The 18,076-nt window shown below is 39.4% G+C and overlaps 1 protein-coding gene across 2 annotated transcripts in view; it reads left to right on the top strand.

The window, feature by feature from the left end:
* ACER3 (alkaline ceramidase 3) overlaps positions 1 to 18,076 on the top strand; it is a 65,363-nt gene that overhangs the window by 8,646 nt on the left and 38,641 nt on the right. For both annotated transcript variants that reach the window (XR_010607707.1, XM_065653458.1), the window contains exon 2: positions 14,420 to 14,530. Coding sequence is in view for 1 of the 2 variants with exons in the window: in XM_065653458.1 (XP_065509530.1) it covers positions 14,420 to 14,530 (111 nt within the window). In the remaining variant the exon portion in view is untranslated. The remainder of the gene's footprint in view (positions 1 to 14,419; positions 14,531 to 18,076) is intronic.

Genomic DNA, 18,076 nt, shown 5'->3' with positions numbered 1-18,076 from the left:
CTGTGCCTGTCCCTCCGTTTCTTCCTTCATATCTGCTTTTCTGCGAGTCTTGGGTGTACAGCACAGAACACTAAAATGTGTTTTTTTATTAATTCCAACTAGTAGGATTTCAAGGTATTGACTTCATGGTCATAAAACATGACCCTGGAAGCATTCTGATTTATACAGTGCTTTAATGAGCTCATTATTTACAGCGGAAGCTCAAGATGCTACTACCCATAGGCTGAATTTTCAGTTATTGCTAATTCCAGTTGGATAAGGATTTTCATTTGGACATCATCCAGCATCTAGGAATCCAAGGCAGTATCAGATGAAAGTTCTGTACAACTGTGTAGCATAGTTGAGCATTAAAAGTAGTCTGCACACTGACAATCTTGGGACAGAGTATTTCTGTCTGCTGTGTTAGATCTGCTATTTGTTTATCAGGGGTTTTTTTTTGGTTTTCCTGGTCATCACCCTTTGTTTTTGCAGGCAGGGCCCTGCTTCCCAACCGGAAAGCATGCTACTGTGATATCTTCTAATGGGTGTTTTGAGCTTACAATGAGCAAACTCAGGCATACCTGAAAAACTATTTACGCATCTTTGAGAAACAGGACCTCCAGATCTGGCTTTCTCTGAAATCGAATGCATCACCTACAGCAGGGAACTAAAATGACCCAAAGAACTGATATTTTTTTTTTTTTTAATTGTCGCAAGGTGGAATTCACATTTCTTCTGCATTTTTTTTCTTCTACAGCTACTTAACAAGGTTTGCTGTGTAAGAAAGGGGATGCTTGTGTGATTCTCATTACAGACTTGATTGCTCTTGGAAGGATTTTCCATTTTCTCCTCCTGCAGGATGCTGCCAGGGCCCTGCTGGCCCTGGACTGTGCCAGGGAAGCTGCAGGGCCTGCTCAGTGGGTTATTACATACAGGAGGAGAGCTGCAGGATGGATTTCTACAGATATTCGTTGCTTTCTTCCCACAGGATACAGATTTTTTTCAGATTTTAAATATTGCAGACCTAAGGAAAAAAAAAATATGTATATATAAACTCAGAGTTGCTTCAGGTGATATTTTGCTCATGAGTGAAAACTGATGCCTTTATCTTCTGTTCTCCCCCTTTGGATTTGTTTTTCTTGTGCGTTGTGTTTGGTTTTTGTTTGTTTGTTTTGTTGTTATTTTTTCCCCAAATCCTTTTCACAGTTTTGGAAATGACCCATATAAGCAGAGAGAACCAACTGTATACTACACGCTGACCAGTACATGAGTAAACAGCCTGGAAAACTGGAGAAGCAAAATGTTTTTATTTTTTCAATGTAGCGATAGATATTTAGAAAGAAAGTTGGCAGTGCACTTTTGTTGATAGCACCCTGTACCCCCAGATCTGGATTCTGCAAATGGGTAACAGTTTAATGCCACCTCCACAAAGCTGCAGTGTGGAAATTCATGGCTTTCTTTAGAAGCAACAAAGTGAAAACCAGATGGGTGTTGCCTGTTCATGTCGCTTGTCCCCCTTTTGAGCTGGTAAGTGGAGTTTCTAATGAGAATCGGCTCGATTGATTCATGTAGATGCCTTGGAAAGCAGTGGAGAAGTGTACCGTGGTAGTGAAATCATACAGCAGATGTTGTTTTCGTTCACTTAAACAAACTGCTATGGCTTTGTGATCTGCAATACCACAGTTGCTTTTCACTCAGAGATTTGGGGTTTGACGGCTGTTAAATCTTTCAGGGTCCAAGTTTTATCTTCCTGTGACACCCCTCAGAATATGGTCTTCAGCACAGCGTATAACATCAGCACAATACCCAGAAATCTTGAGTCGATCCCAATTTAACTTTTCTTGCCTTTTTCTTCTTTCTCTCTTCTATCAGCTGCAGAGAAATATTGTAAAGGTGTTTCCTTTTCTTACATGTATTCCCTTCCCAGCCCCTTGATTTTTTTTTCCCCCCCGCCTTTAAACTCTACTGTGTTCATTTCCACATGTTTTTGTATTAACTTTTTTTTTTTTTACGCTTTATGCTATTTTTTCTGCATTTATCTCAAATCTGTCCTGTGAAGGTTTCCTCTGTCAGTCTTTGAGCCACCATTTGTGCTCGGAACTTGGTTGATTTTGTGTTCAGTTTTTGACTGTTTCATACAGTTATTCAGCAAAATTGACTTCTGCCCAAATGCTTGACACCAACATTTTGAACTGTTATTGTGTAGGTACTGCATTAAGTTATATTTATAACAAAAAGCCAGTGTTTAAAGTTCAGACCTTCAATGTGTTGTATACCTCTTCCTGCATTTGGTTTATTTTGTGAGATACTTAAGATTTGTACTTCGATCTTACTGTCTTTATGGAGAAGCAGCTTCGTTTTCCCTCTAGATAAATAGCTTTGCCAAGGTTTTTAGGCTGATAGACAAAGCCAATTTCTTTCTTTTCATTTTTCAAGCAAGATCAAGAAAGCATCTCGAAATGACAACTGGATAGTAGCTAAAGAATAGAGTTGGAGTTAGAAGCTGCAGACAAGGAGCGACAACCTTCGAGTCTTGGATTAGTCAATTAATTGGGTACTGTTGAAAGTTCTTGCCTGAGGTTGTCATATTAACTGGAAAAGTACATGAAGACTTCAGAGAAAAGAGATAAAGTTGAGTGTTTAGGAGTGAAGAAGAATCCAAATAATTTCAGAGATCAGGTGCCTTACTTCTGTCGTATTCCAGGTAGCCTTAGGGTTTTTCACTTAATGCAGTCCTGCAAAAGTTACAGATGGGATTTTCTATTAGTACTACTGGTAAGAGAGGGACTGTCACCAATCAGCATTTGAGTGGTTGCTGTATATCTCAATCAGGCTGTGTTTGCTGACTAGTTTCATTATCCCTACCTGCTCTGTTTTGCATTTGTCGCACAGCATCTCTTACCTTTAATTTCCTGCCATCCAATTAGGGCAAAATACAAAAGAATGGCACGAGTAATTAGTAGGAGAGACTTCAATCATTCTGGACACCCATGGGAAATCCACACCGATAGCAAGAAAGGGAGGAAAAGATGGAGGTTTCGGATTTTGAAGAAAGGCTACTCTAAAGCTACAAATACCTGGAAAAGAGGATTAACACATATTATTCTGTGCCATCCCCCTTCCAGTGAGCAGATTGGGCTCCTTGAACGCTCAGCTCTCCTATGTCACTGCACAGCGGCTGGAAGAGTCATAAAATCATAGAATGTCCTGGGTTGGAAGGGACCCACAAGGATCATTGAGTCCAACTCCTGTCCCTGCACAGGACAACCCCACAGGTCACACCGTGTGTCTGAGGACGTTGTCCAGTCTCTTCTTGAACACTGTCATGTTGGGGCTGTGACACCTCCCTGGGGAGCCTGTTCCAGTGTCCAGCACCCTCTGGATGAAGAACCTTTTCCTAATGTCCAGCCTAAACCTCCCCTGGCACCTCTTCCTGCCATTCCCGTGAGTCCTACCAGAGCCTCTGAGATAATACTCACAGCTCACTGTGCCTCAAGTAGATATCTCTGTTTGTGGTGAGGACTAACAAAAGCGGTGCTTTCTGCTCCAGGCGTGGAGTCGTTGGTGCAGACACTGGATGTGAAGCCAAGATGCTGACGCTGGCACAGAAGAAGAAAGGTGAACTGGAAGGAGTTAATATAATGGAAATTAAACGGATGATCACTGTAACATCATATTGGTTACTGTTTAGTTTTAGCAGTGGCTGAAGAGCCCCGTCTTGGTTGTTTCCTTCCAATCTGACATTATTATTAACCTGTCTTAAAATAACATGTAAGATATGTTTTATTTTGTTTTCCAGTAAAGGCTATAATAGCAGCAAATCTGCCCTTCACCAACAAGCTTGTTGCATGTAATATGCTAACTTTACATCATCTCAGCCTAATCTTTTTAGACTTTGATTGCATTTTCCAGCCGTAAGCACTTGCTTTCAGTGAGCTTTCCAGATTGATATTTCAAACGATCTGCCTGTGTCAACTGTTTTTACTTTAAATTTGCTTGCAAAATCTTTCCAGGTGTACTCCAAAGTAATTCATCCGCTTGCTATCATCTTAGGTGCACGCTTACCAGGGGAATTTTGCTTTCTTTTCCATAAGGCTTCCCATACTCCAGGAAAACAACATTAAAATGTGACAGGACAGCCTATCAGCTAATTGTGATGCAACTTTATTCCTTGTAGGCTGATTAATTTTGAATATCTTGGACTGGGAATAAAATGTCCTATAAAGGAGCTGTGTGTGATTATATTTGTCCAGGCTTCAATCTCATAAAATGGCCAAGGATAGATTGTAGCACTTTTATTACATCCTTAAATACTGTTATTTTTCATGTAATGGTGCCTTCAAAACCCCAAAACCCATTAATTACTGCTTCAGAGTGCCCTGCACTTGTGACTGGGATAGGTGTGATAGACGTAACTAGAGCCACAGTAAGATAATTAGCAAAACTGGCTTTAGGCATGAGGAACGTGGCTTTTTGGTGTAGCTGTTGCTGCTGTCTTTATTCTGGCCTGTCACCTCAGAATATTTTTCTTGCAATTGCTTTCATAATTATCTGATAAACTTCACAGCTGGTCTTCCACATTTTATAATCTCCCTTATTAACCCTCTTCTGAGGAACAGCATCTCTTGCAGATCTTGGACTTCACTCATGAAAGGCTTCAAGACATCCCTCTGAAAAATGATCAGTCATCCTTCCTCAAAAAAAACCCCCATAAATCCAAGTTCTGGGTCTTTAGATGATTTTTCTGTCTTTGTGATAGCCTTTTAGAATTCCAATGGGAGGAAGAGGGCTCCGTTATGCTAAACGTAAGAACTGGTAACAAAAATGTTGTTTCTTGAAGGTATCCTCTTCTTATTCTGAAGTACTTTCTGCTTCAAGGCTTTATTTATGAGAGGTGCTGTGGTGAATTAATTCATTGTAATTGTGGCAGGTAAGGATGGTGTAATAGCTGGAGAAACACTTCGGTGTTTGGAGGTCCTGGCTTGAGTTTTATGCAAGTTTCTTTGTGACTCAGGCACCTTTTTCTAGCCTGTCCTCTTCTTGCAAGGATCCTGATAAGTACACAAAAGACTGGGGTTGCTCAGACACTGCAGTAGTGAAAACTAAATAGGTAACCAATATGTTTTAGATTTGAGGGGGAAAAGCAAAATCTTTGTAGCCCAGCAGTGAATGTTTCACCATCCAATTTTAAATCTGCATGATGTTGTATTTTTGGATCGCAAGGGTATCAGTTTCTTCTGAAGAAACATCTGGAGCTTTAAAATTTGGATTTGTGTGGTATTAGCTTTCACTCATTTATTTTTAGTATAATGTACATAAGAAGCAAGGTCAGTGTTAGTACAGTCTCCTGTTAGGTTCTAATTTTCTAGTGTCTTTACTACACAAAAAGCAAAAGCACCATACAGAGAGGTGAGAGTGAAGAAAAGGAAAGCTTAATTGTAACCTAGGGCAATTCAGAAGCAGTTTAATAATCAGTGCTTTTGTAAGACGTGCATAGCAAAGAGAGGCTTGTGCATTAGAAAATACACCCACACTTTACAGGTTCGAACTGAGCTTTCTTGTGTGTGCTTTGTTAGTTGTGTCGAGAGCTTTTCCTTCTAATTACCTTTTGGATTGTTTTGAAGAACACAAATGTAAGAGGAGATACTGTAATCAGAGTAAAAAAATCTACAAAAATATTAACCGAACTAGTATGATGAATGCCAAGGGAATGAATTCCACAGCTGGAATATAAAGTGTGCAAAGCCATAAATCAGAACACATCACTTGACACAGCATGTTGGAACCGCTCATAAATGAGCACTGGCTATAAAAACCAATTGTATTGTTAATAATTAATCTTCTTTTTCCTCCTAAAATTACCTCATTACCCCTCCCCAACCCAGTAAATCACTGAAACGGTTTACCTGGGCAATTTTTGTTCGAAAGGATGTCATTGTACATTTACACATCCCAGAGAAACGGAGGCCCAGGAAGGGACAAGCACCCTCGAAGATCTAGAACCGCTGCCCTACACGTTGACTTTCGACACAAAAACCTCCCAACTGGCCACCAGCTCCGGAGCAGCAATTCTGCCTTGAGATTTTTTTGGCTTTATCCCAGCACTTAGACTTACTGGAAGCCGAGCTCCGTTGCGGCTGGAACGCGGTGTGCTCACACCAGTGGTATGTCTCTGTGTTGGTGCTGGCATTGAGGAGGAGGAGGCTGGTGTTCCTGCCTCCTGTGCTTCCTCGCTTTGCTCACGGTGGATTATTTTCTTCATCTGTCTTAAGCCATGTTGTCCAGTCTTGTTTGAAGCTGTTCCAGGGTTCGTGGCTTCTTTTGGGACATGTTGCTGCTGCAACTCGATTTCTAGATGTTCTGTCTAAACTTCCTGTTTCCTTGTTTCGGTCTGTTAGTGCCGATCAGAGTGATCATCTTTAGCAATAAAAATGATTTTTTTCAATCCTTCCCCTGTCTAAATCTGGCTTCCACATTGTTTTATTGTAGCTGCTAACTGGCTGACGTTTAGATAGCTTTTTTATTTTATTTTATTTTTTTTTTTAAAGATTTTTCCTTTTCCTTTGTAGTACTCCTGGTTGCTTCATCTGATCCCCCCATTTGTCCCTTACAGTTTTACTCATAATAGTATGCCAGCATCTATACAAAGCTAGATTAATGAAACATTTGTTTGCAATGTACTCACTTTGTAATATTTTTCTGCCTACTCCTCCAGTTCAAATCTGATTTCCAAACACCTTTTTTGGCTTTCATGTTTTACCTTCTCTGGTATTGCTGGGTCACAGGACAACCCTTTTTACGCTTCCTTTCATTGTTATTCTCTGTGCATCTTCCATTTCATATCCCTAGAGATCTTCCAAGAGAAACCCTCACTTTTAAATAAGGATTTATCCCCATTTTTACTTTTTATTTTATGATCCCTATGGTCTATATCAACTTGCTCTTTAGTTTTCTGATTTTATTTTAAATACCTAGGGGAGATCTAATAGTCCCTCTAGTAACCCATTAGCTTGAATTGTTATTTATTTGTGTCCGTTTTTATAGTTCTTCAGAAAGTTTTCGTACATAGCTTATACAGTTCAATAATGGTTTCACTATTTGTTTCCTTGAGTGTTTTCCCCATTTTGTTATTAGAAACGTGGTGGCTAATCCCAGTCGCAGCTGAATTGATGAAGTAGCAACTTCAGTTAATGGCCAGGTAAACAAAATCAAGGCTTGCTTAGTATTTGGAAAGGAAAATTACAGGAGGTAAGAAACAGATCTTCAAACTTAAAAATAAACACTCTAAACACCACCCACCCCCATTTTTAATTTTTTTTTCTGTAAGTCATGGTTTGTCTTGTGCTCCAGCCTGGTCAGCTGTTGTGTTTCTCTGACTAACAGGAAGTTTATATTGATCCTTCGTGCACATTAGCAAGTAGGGAGTTTAGTAATTACATATTGGCAAAATTCCCGTCGGGATGACTTGGTTTTCTCCCCTTGAGGTCCTTCTGAAATATCAAATGGAGACAGGAATTTTCATTTCCTGATGCTCTCAAGTGCGGTTATTGTAGACTTTGAAGTGGAAGATATTAAAAATGGTTGGAGGAGGTGAAAATCTAATTGCTATACTGCTCTCCTGGTGATAAGCTGTAAGCGAAAACAGCTCAAGATTGAAGCTCGTGGCCAAAGCGGCTGATTCTGTGTAGTTGGGTCTTCTGAACAATTGTGAAATGTCTGTATTTTGAAAGGTCAGCGATACAAACCTCCTCTGGGCTCTGGTTTAGTTATTATCAACTGATAATACATAGCATATACGGTATAGGAACTTGTTGGATTTTATTGAGATTAATTCCTCTGTGGATACTTAAAATGCTGTCACAGGTGAGCTACAAGTTTCTTGTATCTTAGCAAGAACCCCCATGTTAGATTTGAATGCATTTCTTATTCTTATAAGGGAATATTCTGTATTCCTCCTCACTCTTTAAGCTGTTGGCTACCTACTCCTCCAGTTCCAATCTAATTTTCCAAACACCTTTTTGTCTTTCATTTTTTACCTTCTCTGGTGTTGCTGGGTCACAGGACAACCTTTTTTACAGCTTCTTTTCGCTGTTATTCTCTGTGTGTCTTCATCTTTGATTTCATATCTCTAGAGATTCTTCCAAGAGAAACCCTCTCTTTTAAAGAAAGATTTATCCCCCTGTTAGCCGGTTATGCTCAGAAACACACCTGAATCCATGCGTTGCTTTGTGTTTTCTTTAAATTGGTTAAACACTCTAATACCGAGCTGTATTTTGCACCACAGCTGCTTGAGATTATTCCAGAAACAAAAGCTGTGAGAGAGAATTCCTTGTATCTGAAAGCAGCTAGAAGAATGATTCAAGTTCTGCCTGTGTCATGATGTCACCTGACAGGGTTTGTTTTCTGTAATTATTTTTATTTTCTTCGTGCGATGATGGAAGAAGGAAAAGCTACATGAGCAAAGAAGAGCACTGGAATGGACTGTGCAGTGCGCCACGGTATCCAGACAATGGAATGGATGTTTTCAGCCTCAAAATCTTGCTTGTTTGTTTGTTTTATTTGAAGGGACACTCCCCTTATTGCATCTTAGGTATCTACTTTAGAAAATAGCAGCAACTTGCCTTTCTCATGTTTCACAGTGAGGTGCAATTATCCTTAAGGGGAGCTTGAAATGAATGTAATGTTTGTTAGTCCTGATTTTATATTGGCTTTTTATGTAAAATCAACTTTTTTAGTCGCAAAACTTTTCTTCTTTGCTCTCTGAGGGTTATATTTATTTCTCTTGGTTTTGAGTCTTGTAGTCACTGTAGCAGAGTGAAAAGTCTTCATTCATCTGACAGAGGGAAAGAGCATTTTAACACTGAAAAAATCCTTGCAGTTGGTAAATCTTGCAGTCATCTGGGTACAAACATAGGATCTCTTAACACTGTGTAAATTGCATTGGTCACCTTGTTAAAAGCCAAATATGATAATTTTTCCTTTTTTCTTTAATAATAACACTCTTCCTCCTGCACTGAAAACATTTCTTATATTCTTCCAGTGTTGTATTCCTGATGTTTTTAAACTCTCCACAGTATTTCTTTATGACCGTGTTCTGTTACAACTTGATTGTTTAAAGCTTTCTTTTATCCTTTTCATGTCTCATCCAAATTTATTGTAGAAATGACTTTCTAATGTAGAATTACCTACATATTTGGGGAAATGGGAACTTTATGGAAGCAGGATCCTTCGAATTTGTGTACTCTATAACTGTACCATGCTGTCTATAGAACAGGAAACAGTTGCATTGTGCCAATGTTTGCCTGTAAATATTATTTCCTCTTGAAGTTTTTATTTTTCGTCTTTGAGGTGGTTTCAGTCTTTGTACAGATCTTTGTGCCTTTATGATAATATGCATTTTTTTAGCACCTGAAGCTCTGAATGTACCTGCATCGTAAAAAAGCCTCGTCAGGTTTTGCTGTTGTGTTTGTAGAACAGGGTGCAGATGTGGTTTAACACTCGTACAACGGTCCTTCCCATAGACAGAGGCCCATTGAAATGATGCTTTGCATAAATTTGATTTTGTTCTGCTGCAGTGTGGCGTTCTCCCAATGAATAAACCAGTAGTTTGAAACTGGTTTGTGTTAAAACAGTCTTGAAAAACTTCTGTGATATTTCTAAGGTGAGTCGCGCAGTCTGCGTTTGCCATGCTTAGACATTAAATAGGCGCTTTACCTAGTGCTGTGTTTAATCTTTGTGGGTATAGTCTGATTTACTACTGCAATAGGCCACCACATCATATAATCTGGCTTTTGAGTTTACTAATCTTCACCCTGAAAGCAGGTTTGGGCATCGTGCTGCCCTTTTCTGTTGGAAAACACTTGTAAATGTCTCCTCTTCAGCGGGGAACTTTCTTCTAACTGCTAGCCTGCATTTATTCAGAGTTAGTTTATACCTGTTTATTCTTTTGTCAGTATTATCCTTTAGTTCAAATAGCTCCCTCTTGTCCTTGGACTTGACTCGTGTTGGATTTACAGGGCGCGGTTTTATTCCACCCAGCCGTTGTTTTGTTCGATCAGGTGAGCCAGGCAACTTTTGTCCCTTCTGATGTTGTGAGCTCCTATTCATCACTCCCATCTGAGTGATGCTTCTCTGCACCTGATGTGCTTTCTTTTTTTCTTTTATCGACAACTAGAGAACAGTGGATTCTATTATATTATACCGTTGGCTTGCATGAAGGTATTACTGTTTCCCTGCCTCTACTGGAAATAAATTTGGGGGGTTTGGTGCCTGCCTTCCAGTGATGGCTTATGGTCAGTCACCATGCGATCTTAATTCACTTTTCTGCCTCCTCATATAGATTAATCCTGCATCTGGAATAAGGGTTCATATTCACATTGAACAGCATGTTCTTGGTGGTCATGTTTAAAATCCCGCTCCTGTCATTTCAGTCTATGAGTTCATTCATTTCATCCTCTGATAATCCAGTCCTCCTTTCGGTTTGCAGACATGCTGAAGATATAATAAAATCCTGAGAAACGGTTTTTGGTCACTGAAGAATAATTCGGTCACCCCCTGGACCAGTATTCAAGGAAACCAGTACTGAAATACAGGAATGCTGTACAGACTCAAGACCAGGTTCATCCACATGCATTCATCTAATTTCAGATAAATAAAATTTCTTACAGGCATAATCAAAAATCTCTTCTTTAATTATTTCACATACCTTCTGCTTTGTTCCTTAGTTGCATATTCTCCAATCTCTCGTTTTCCCAAGGAGGTCTGCTGCATTATTTTCTTCTTTCAATTATTTTTTAAAGAAAATCAGATAAAAAAAGATTGTTTCTTGACAGTTAAACTTCTTTCCCATTTTCAGTGTCCATATCTGTTTCCTTCAAAACTTGTTTCACTTCCTTGTTTGTTAATTTACGTTAGAGTTATGGGTATGTAGCTGTGTCACCTTTTTTGTCTTTCTTGGTGTTGTTTGCTAATCTACATATATATCCCACTGCTTTTTTTTTTAAATGGAATTAGTAAAAATCCCTTTTAATGAATTTATAACCTATTCTATGTGAGGATAATCACGTAAAGACTAGTTAGACTTTTATGAAATACGTACTCTGAGGGACCTTGGGTTTGAAAGAGGCCTTGTAGTTTTTATTGTTGAAATAAGTCATTTTGCTAGCAGCATGCCAGAGGACTTGATTGTTCCCCTGCCTCCATTTCCTTTTTTTTAAAAAACATGCACAATTTTCAATAAGCATGTTTTGCAAATAAGCTTCCCTAATCTGTGCTATAAATGTTCTGAATAATATGGGCCAAAAAGTGCAGAGGAGTGGCAGGAATTTACAGCTAGATTAAGTCTGCAGTATTTGCTCTCTCTGCAAGCTGGTCCTAGATTAAACGTTCATAAATTTTCAGTAATTTAACATAATTATTGCTCTACGGGAAGTGTTGAAACCTTCGCTTTCCTGCACAAGAATCCCTTTTTTGCATTGTTACATCCACCTGAAATGTGTTGTCCTACTGCACATCTCTTCTAAACTCACTTGCCTTCCCAGTTGCGGATAAACATGGTATTTCCTTTGTTTGGCATCTTCATATTTGATTTTTTTGCCGGGTTTTTGGCAACCAAGTTTGGTAACCAAGTGACCTTAAACAGTGATATTTATGTAACGTCTGATTAACTTCTCTTGAAAATGGGCATAGTTGAGAACTCCTTTAGAGAGCAGAAGGTTCGCCCTCCAGCCCATGTAGCCTTTGCTCTGCTTTGCGAGGGTGGATGATGTCTTTGCATGATTTGTGGGAGGTTTTGGTCTCCACTGAAAGTGAATCACTCACCCTTGTAGCACTGTGGGAATGAGGTAAAAGGTTAATGATTCCCCAAAGAATTTAAGCATGAAAAAGCCTTTTTTATTGGTGTAAATTTGTAGAGCTGTTTTGATTTCAGGGCTTATTTTACATGGAGGAACTTACTACGGAGCTGACTAGAAGACTAAGATCTCTGGCACCTCTCGATTTTGCTTGTTATAACTTGGTGAAGTTCATGGTTGTCCAGGAGATTATGTTAAATCAATAGGAAGTGACTTAAAGAAGATCTGATAAAAATCAGACGCTATTTTTATCTGGTCAAGAAGACTCTCGAATGGAGATTTGAATCTACTTTGTGAGAGTTTAAAATAACTTACTGAAGTTACTTAGGTACACTTCTGCTTCATGTGCTCTGAAATAACCTTTTTTCCATTTGGATTTGAATTTTTATAAACCTGTGAAATATGCATTTTTGTTCCCAGAGGTGCTGTAGTACCTTGGGGTTGAATGATCATAGTTTGGTCGTTTTCACTTTTCTTCGGGATGGGTCTTGGGAAGCAGAGCTGAAAAACAGGTGCTTGAATGAGAACAGTGGTTCAGACATGACCTGCTCATTCTTGTTTTATTGTTTCAGAAAGTGAGACTCTTCTGAGATTTTCTGCTGAATAAAAAAGCTAGAAATATGGGTTTGGTGGGTTTTTTATCCTCTCCGTAGCGTCATGTATTGTACTTTTCATGGAGGTATTTTGAAAATAGATTTTCAATTTTAAATGTATTTATGTATATATATATATTTAACTGACGGTGCATGAAAGTGTGCAGTTTAATCTCTGTAAGCAATGTTCTGCTTTTTTAAACAGATTTGCACTTTCCCCCAAATCGCATGTTGTTTTATTCCCATTTCATAACCTTTATTCTCAAAATTATGATTTGTGGTTAGGCTAAAAAGCTGAATCTGCATCCCTTCTGCTGAGAAATGTACCATTTCCTTATGTGTCACTTAAACTTCTCACTCTTTCGTTGTCCCTTTGCATAGGTCAGGACAGTTTGGTAAAAAAAAGCTCTTGATCAGACTGGGAGAGTAGTATTAAAAAAAAAAAAAGGTTATTTCATCTTCTCCAGGGCTGGAAAAGTCATCTTGGTCTTGTCCCCTGGTATGAGAACTGGGCGCTTGTCTTGTTCTTGTTTTCTCTGATCTCTGCAACAAAATCAGACTGGTTGGAGATGGAAGGGACCTCTGGAGATCATCCAGTCCAACCCACCTGCTAAAGCAGGGTCACCAGAGCAGGTCACACAGGAATGTGTCCAGGCGGGTTTGAATGTCTCCAGAGAAGGAGACTCCACAACCTCTCTGGGCAGCCTGGTCCAGGGCTCTGGCACCTCACAGTAAAGAAGTTTCTCCTCATGTTCAGATGGAACCTCCTGTGCTTCAGTCTGTGCCCGTTGCCCCTCATCCTGTCATTGGGCACCACTGAACAGAATCTGGTCCATCCTCTCGACACCCACCCTGGAGATATTGATCAGCATAAATAAGGTCCCCTCTCAGCTTCTTTTCTCCAGGCTGAACAGCCCCAGCTTTCTCAGTCTCTCCTCATAAGAAAGATGCTCCAGACCCCTCAGCATTTTCGTAGCCGCTGGACTCCCTCCAGTAATTCCGTGTCCTTCTTAAACTGGGGAGTCCAGAACTGGACACAGATACTCCAGATGCAGCTTCACCAGGGCAGAGCAGAGGGGCAGGACAACCTACAGTTTCCCTAACCTTCCTTTTGCTGCTGCCATACTTGAAGAAGCCCTTCTCGTTGTCTTTGACACCCCTGGCCAGATGTAGTTCCAAGTGGCACTTGGCCTTCCTCACCACATCTCTGCACACTCTAAACAGCCACCTTATATTCCTCCCAGGTGTTCTGTCCCTTTCTTCACGTTGCATCCCAGCTTCAGCAGGAGGGATGGAGAGCAGCAATGTCCTCCTGAAGCTCAGGCTCTTGATAAGCTTTGGCAGTTGCCAATCATGTTGATCAGTAGCAGCTTCTGACTTTTTTGCTATTCCTTATTTTACCGTCTTACAGTCATCGTGATCTGCAACATCATATCTGGCTTGTTCTGTGTGAGCGCAGTGACCGACACACTAATAGTAAAGATTGAACTGGTTTCGTGTGGGAACAAGTCACTCGATGACCTTAAAGTATCTGAAGGGAGTGTGGAGGAGAGAGTTCCAAGAATAGCTTTGAGAAAAGGAAAAAACAAACAGCTCCTTTAAAATACCGGGCTTGACCTCTTTGGGTCCTCTGTCTCCTTAAGGAATTGGGTTTTAATTCATGAGCTGTGCAATCAAGGTAACCCTGTTTTTCTACCTCCTGCCAAGAAAGCAAGCAAAGTCTAAGCCAGTCTTTTCCATTAAATTAGTATTTTATTACTACCCATATATGTGGAAAAAAAAGTGTCTTGAAGTATTATTAGCCTTTAAGTAGTTAACTGTGTTGTACCAAAATTTAACTTTGTATGATGTATGAAAAGAGAAGACAACTTCCAAAAAGGTGTAGCTTTCTGGATGAAACTATTGAAACTGTCATTAATGTGTGAATGCCGCTTTGTTTGTTTAAAGTGCGTAGTACCCAATTCTAAATCTCTGCTTTTGGTTTCTGTCCTACAGGGAACACAGTGAGTAACCTGATTTTCATTCTACCTCCAATCTATGGTGCGATTCAGACCTATAAAGATGGCCTTGAAAAACGGTATTTAGCTGCATATTTGTGTCTTACAGGTATGTGGAAAACTTAATTTGCTCTTTCATTATAAAAGGGAGCTCAGATGTGCAATGAACAATATCCGAATATTAATAATCCAAGTAGTAAAATTAAAATACTATGTGTGTGAAACATAAACGTCAGTTTGTTGTACTTGTTAATGTTTACAGCTATTTGTTGGAAGGGCATGAAATTAGAATTCGTTAAATAACTTCGAGGTTTTGAAGTGATCCTTCTCTGGCTCTAAGTCCTGCTCAGTGCATCTTAGCTCGCTGTGTCCTTTTATGATGATTTACAGAAGATTTCTCGTGTGTCCTACTTCCAAACAGCTTCACGCTATATTAGTATTTTTGTGACATTGGTATGGAACAGAAATACAAAAAAGGGCCAAGATCCTGAAGGAACTGGAAAAGCATTCTTTCATGAGTTTGAATTTGGTGTATATCACCCAACAACCTAACTGCCATCGTATTTGGGAAGTTTTGCAGGGATGGAGGAACAATGTGACACAAGTGCATCAGTGAATTTAAGGGCAGTCTGTCTTTTCTAAAATAGCAAAATCCAGAAAAGAACCAACTTCCTTTAAAACTTCAGTTATGCGACCAGAAGTCATGTTCATTGTGAGAAAAGATGGTGTTTGAAGATGACTCAGATTTGGCAGTCGGGTCTCTAGGAGTAGATTTCACAGAATTTTTGTGTTTCGCAGGATTTCTGTGTTTGCTATAGCTCCTGTCTCTGGGGGGGCTGTCTTTCCCAGTCTTCTCAGTGATAAGAGGCTGGTTTATTGTAAATGTTACTTTTAAGATTGGTATACTTAGGTATTTAGACAACATTGCTAAAAACCGCATATCCATATGCTAAATGTATTCTTGGTGCCAATTAAACTGTAACATGTACTAGGTACAACTTCATGGTTTTTCAGTTACTTCAGCTTTGCTGATACGAGTGAAAGATAAGCCGCAATATACAGTGTTGGATGTTGTCTGAACACTGTCCAAATAGCCATTTATAGGCTTTTAATGGGTTTGAGTAATTATTTATGTCTCAGTATAAAACAGTTTGATAGGAGGAATTACTGAAGTTCAGGGTTTCCTTTTAAAATGATGGGGAAAGAAACTCTGTGTTTGCTGAAGGTGACTCTTTGCATGCTCTTGAATCAAAGTATCCTATACTGCCATTCTTTCTAAACTAAATTTAAAAAAAAGAAGGTAAAACTGTTTGAGAGTGTCTTCACTGTAAGTTGTGGCTACCTCTGTCTGTGACACTTCATGATGGACAAAATGTGCTACTATCTGACCAGAATGTCACGCTGTCACACCAAGACTGCTCGGAGTAGGTATTTCTCATATACTGTTTAATGTGAATATTAAAAAAAAAAAAAAAATCTAACTTTGATCATGATAAATACCATGGTCATCACCTTTATCGTGTTCTTGGCGTTGATGGGGGGGAGCTCAGGCTGCGTATTTGCCAGCAGTGCCGGAGGGCAGCCCCGAGTTCCAGCTGGGCTCTGCTCGATGCCTTTGACTCCTGTCTGAAGAGATAAATGCTTGCGTGGCTTGATTTTAATCTCATCTGTTGGAACCTAACGTTAAAGGTCACTCCCAAAAACGTTTCTCTTCTGCTTTGTCTCTGTTTCAGTATTCGTAACGCTGGGCTGTTTTACAGCAGTTGAGAAATGTGAAGGAAAATAAAAGGCTTTATAGTTTCACAATGCAATCGGGAACAGAATGGTTTGGAATCACAAACCTCTTAAGATTTTTTTTCTACTGCAGAATAAAAGCGGCGAATGAGAAGATAAACGGAATTTTAAATATGGTTGCAATGTGCCAGGAATGTTGGCGTTTTTTCTGTGCATGTGACTGAATGAGAAGCATGCTGAAGTGGAGACAGAACAAGTGTACAGAATTTCTTCTTGTTAGATAGCACCAGAGAGAATTCTTTCCCTTACAGTAATTTTATTTATTAACAGATTTCACTCTACTCACTTAATTTGTAACAAACAAGTATAGCCTAAATCTCTAAAGAGATAGTGAATTGAACACAAACTGCTGATTTCACTTTAGGCACCCTGCTTCATTACAGACCATATAGCAGAGCTTCTAATGAACCAACAGTGTCTAAGGGTTGTTTTGTTGAAGTAGAAATTCTTTAACAAATCTGCTGTGAAGGTGGGAGTGGAAAGGAGGTCACTTTAGTTAGGTTGTAACAACTTTAAATCATTACTGAGATTTTACAAGATGTTAAAAACCAGCTGTCAAAGTGGGCATTAAAATCTGCTAGCATTTAAGAACATAAGATGTGTTCTTTCTAGATGTTGTTTTGATCCAAATCAGCTGTTTCTTTTGGTCGCTTCCAGACATTTAGCTGATTGTCAGTTCTTTTGTGTTTTACCACGCTGTGTTCAGTGCTTCACTTTACACCCCACAATTTCTGTTGTTGACATTGATTTCCTCTGTGAACAAAATGCATTTTGAATTAGGGAAGCACTGTTCATTTCACATATGTGCTAAGATCCAAAGTTGGCAGGACAAGAAGGGGGATTTCTAAATAGCTGTTTAAATAAATTCCTTGTTCGTACTGGAGCCAAGACTGAGTTGCACTTTTCCTCAAATTCTTTGAGGTACAGCACACTGTTCTCAGCCCTTATATCTGCTCCCTTTCAGCTCAAAGGGTGTGGTGTTGATGAACTCAGTAGGAACTGGATACAATTACTAAGCTTAAGAGAACTATTGAATCAACCTGCAAATTATGAAGAATCATCTTAAGCCAATTACTTTAGCACGTTGCATCTCACCGAGTAGGTGGAACAAATCATCAGGCTGTCATTAGCTCGAAGAATAAGCAGTTGGATGGTTCCTTTTGATGCTGTGGTGTTGTGTCAGGTTCTACCATATGTCATTTCCTCATGAGTCCTGGGGAACTATGATTCCCAAATCGTTCCTATTCTAGAATTTAAAAAAAAAAATATATATATATATATATTAAAAAAAAAAGAGAGTGTAACTGTTTTGGATCCAAGAAGTTAAGAAAAAGCGGAGTCAATGGAGTTATGTACTTTATTAGATGCTTTACATTTGGACGAATTGTTCTGTTTTGTATTACTTTGTCCTGTTTAATAGGGCTCAGTCATTCAAGCTGTCCAAAGTGGAGGAAAAAAGGATGGAAAAAGTTTTCTGTGTTAGACATAGCCATAGGAGCTCATAAACAACTTACTAAACTTCATTTCCAGTGAAACGCTATCTGTAAAAATAGTTTTTAGAAGCCCTTCAGTCAAAGTTAATTCCCTTATTCTTACCTAACAGCCATAGAGAAGGTACTTAGACCATGTCAATGTGTGTAAATCAAATGTGCTCAGGAACATTCCTAAGTGCTGAAGCCAAGTACGTTGAACAGCCTGTGTCTGTTTGTCTTACCCTCCAAAATGAGGTGAGGACACACAAATTCCCTGCTGGGCACAGGTCCTGGACTCTGCTGGGCTGTGCCCGGGAGATGCTCGGAGAAAGTGCTGTTTGGAACAGGCCAGATTCACACACAGGCTGTTCTAATAGCCGCACAGATAG

This window comes from Caloenas nicobarica, chromosome 1, assembly GCF_036013445.1.
Source record: "Caloenas nicobarica isolate bCalNic1 chromosome 1, bCalNic1.hap1, whole genome shotgun sequence".
NCBI lineage: Eukaryota > Metazoa > Chordata > Aves > Columbiformes > Columbidae > Caloenas > Caloenas nicobarica.
Note: the sequence above shows the minus strand (reverse complement) of the source record. Positions and strands in the feature narration are given on the sequence as shown.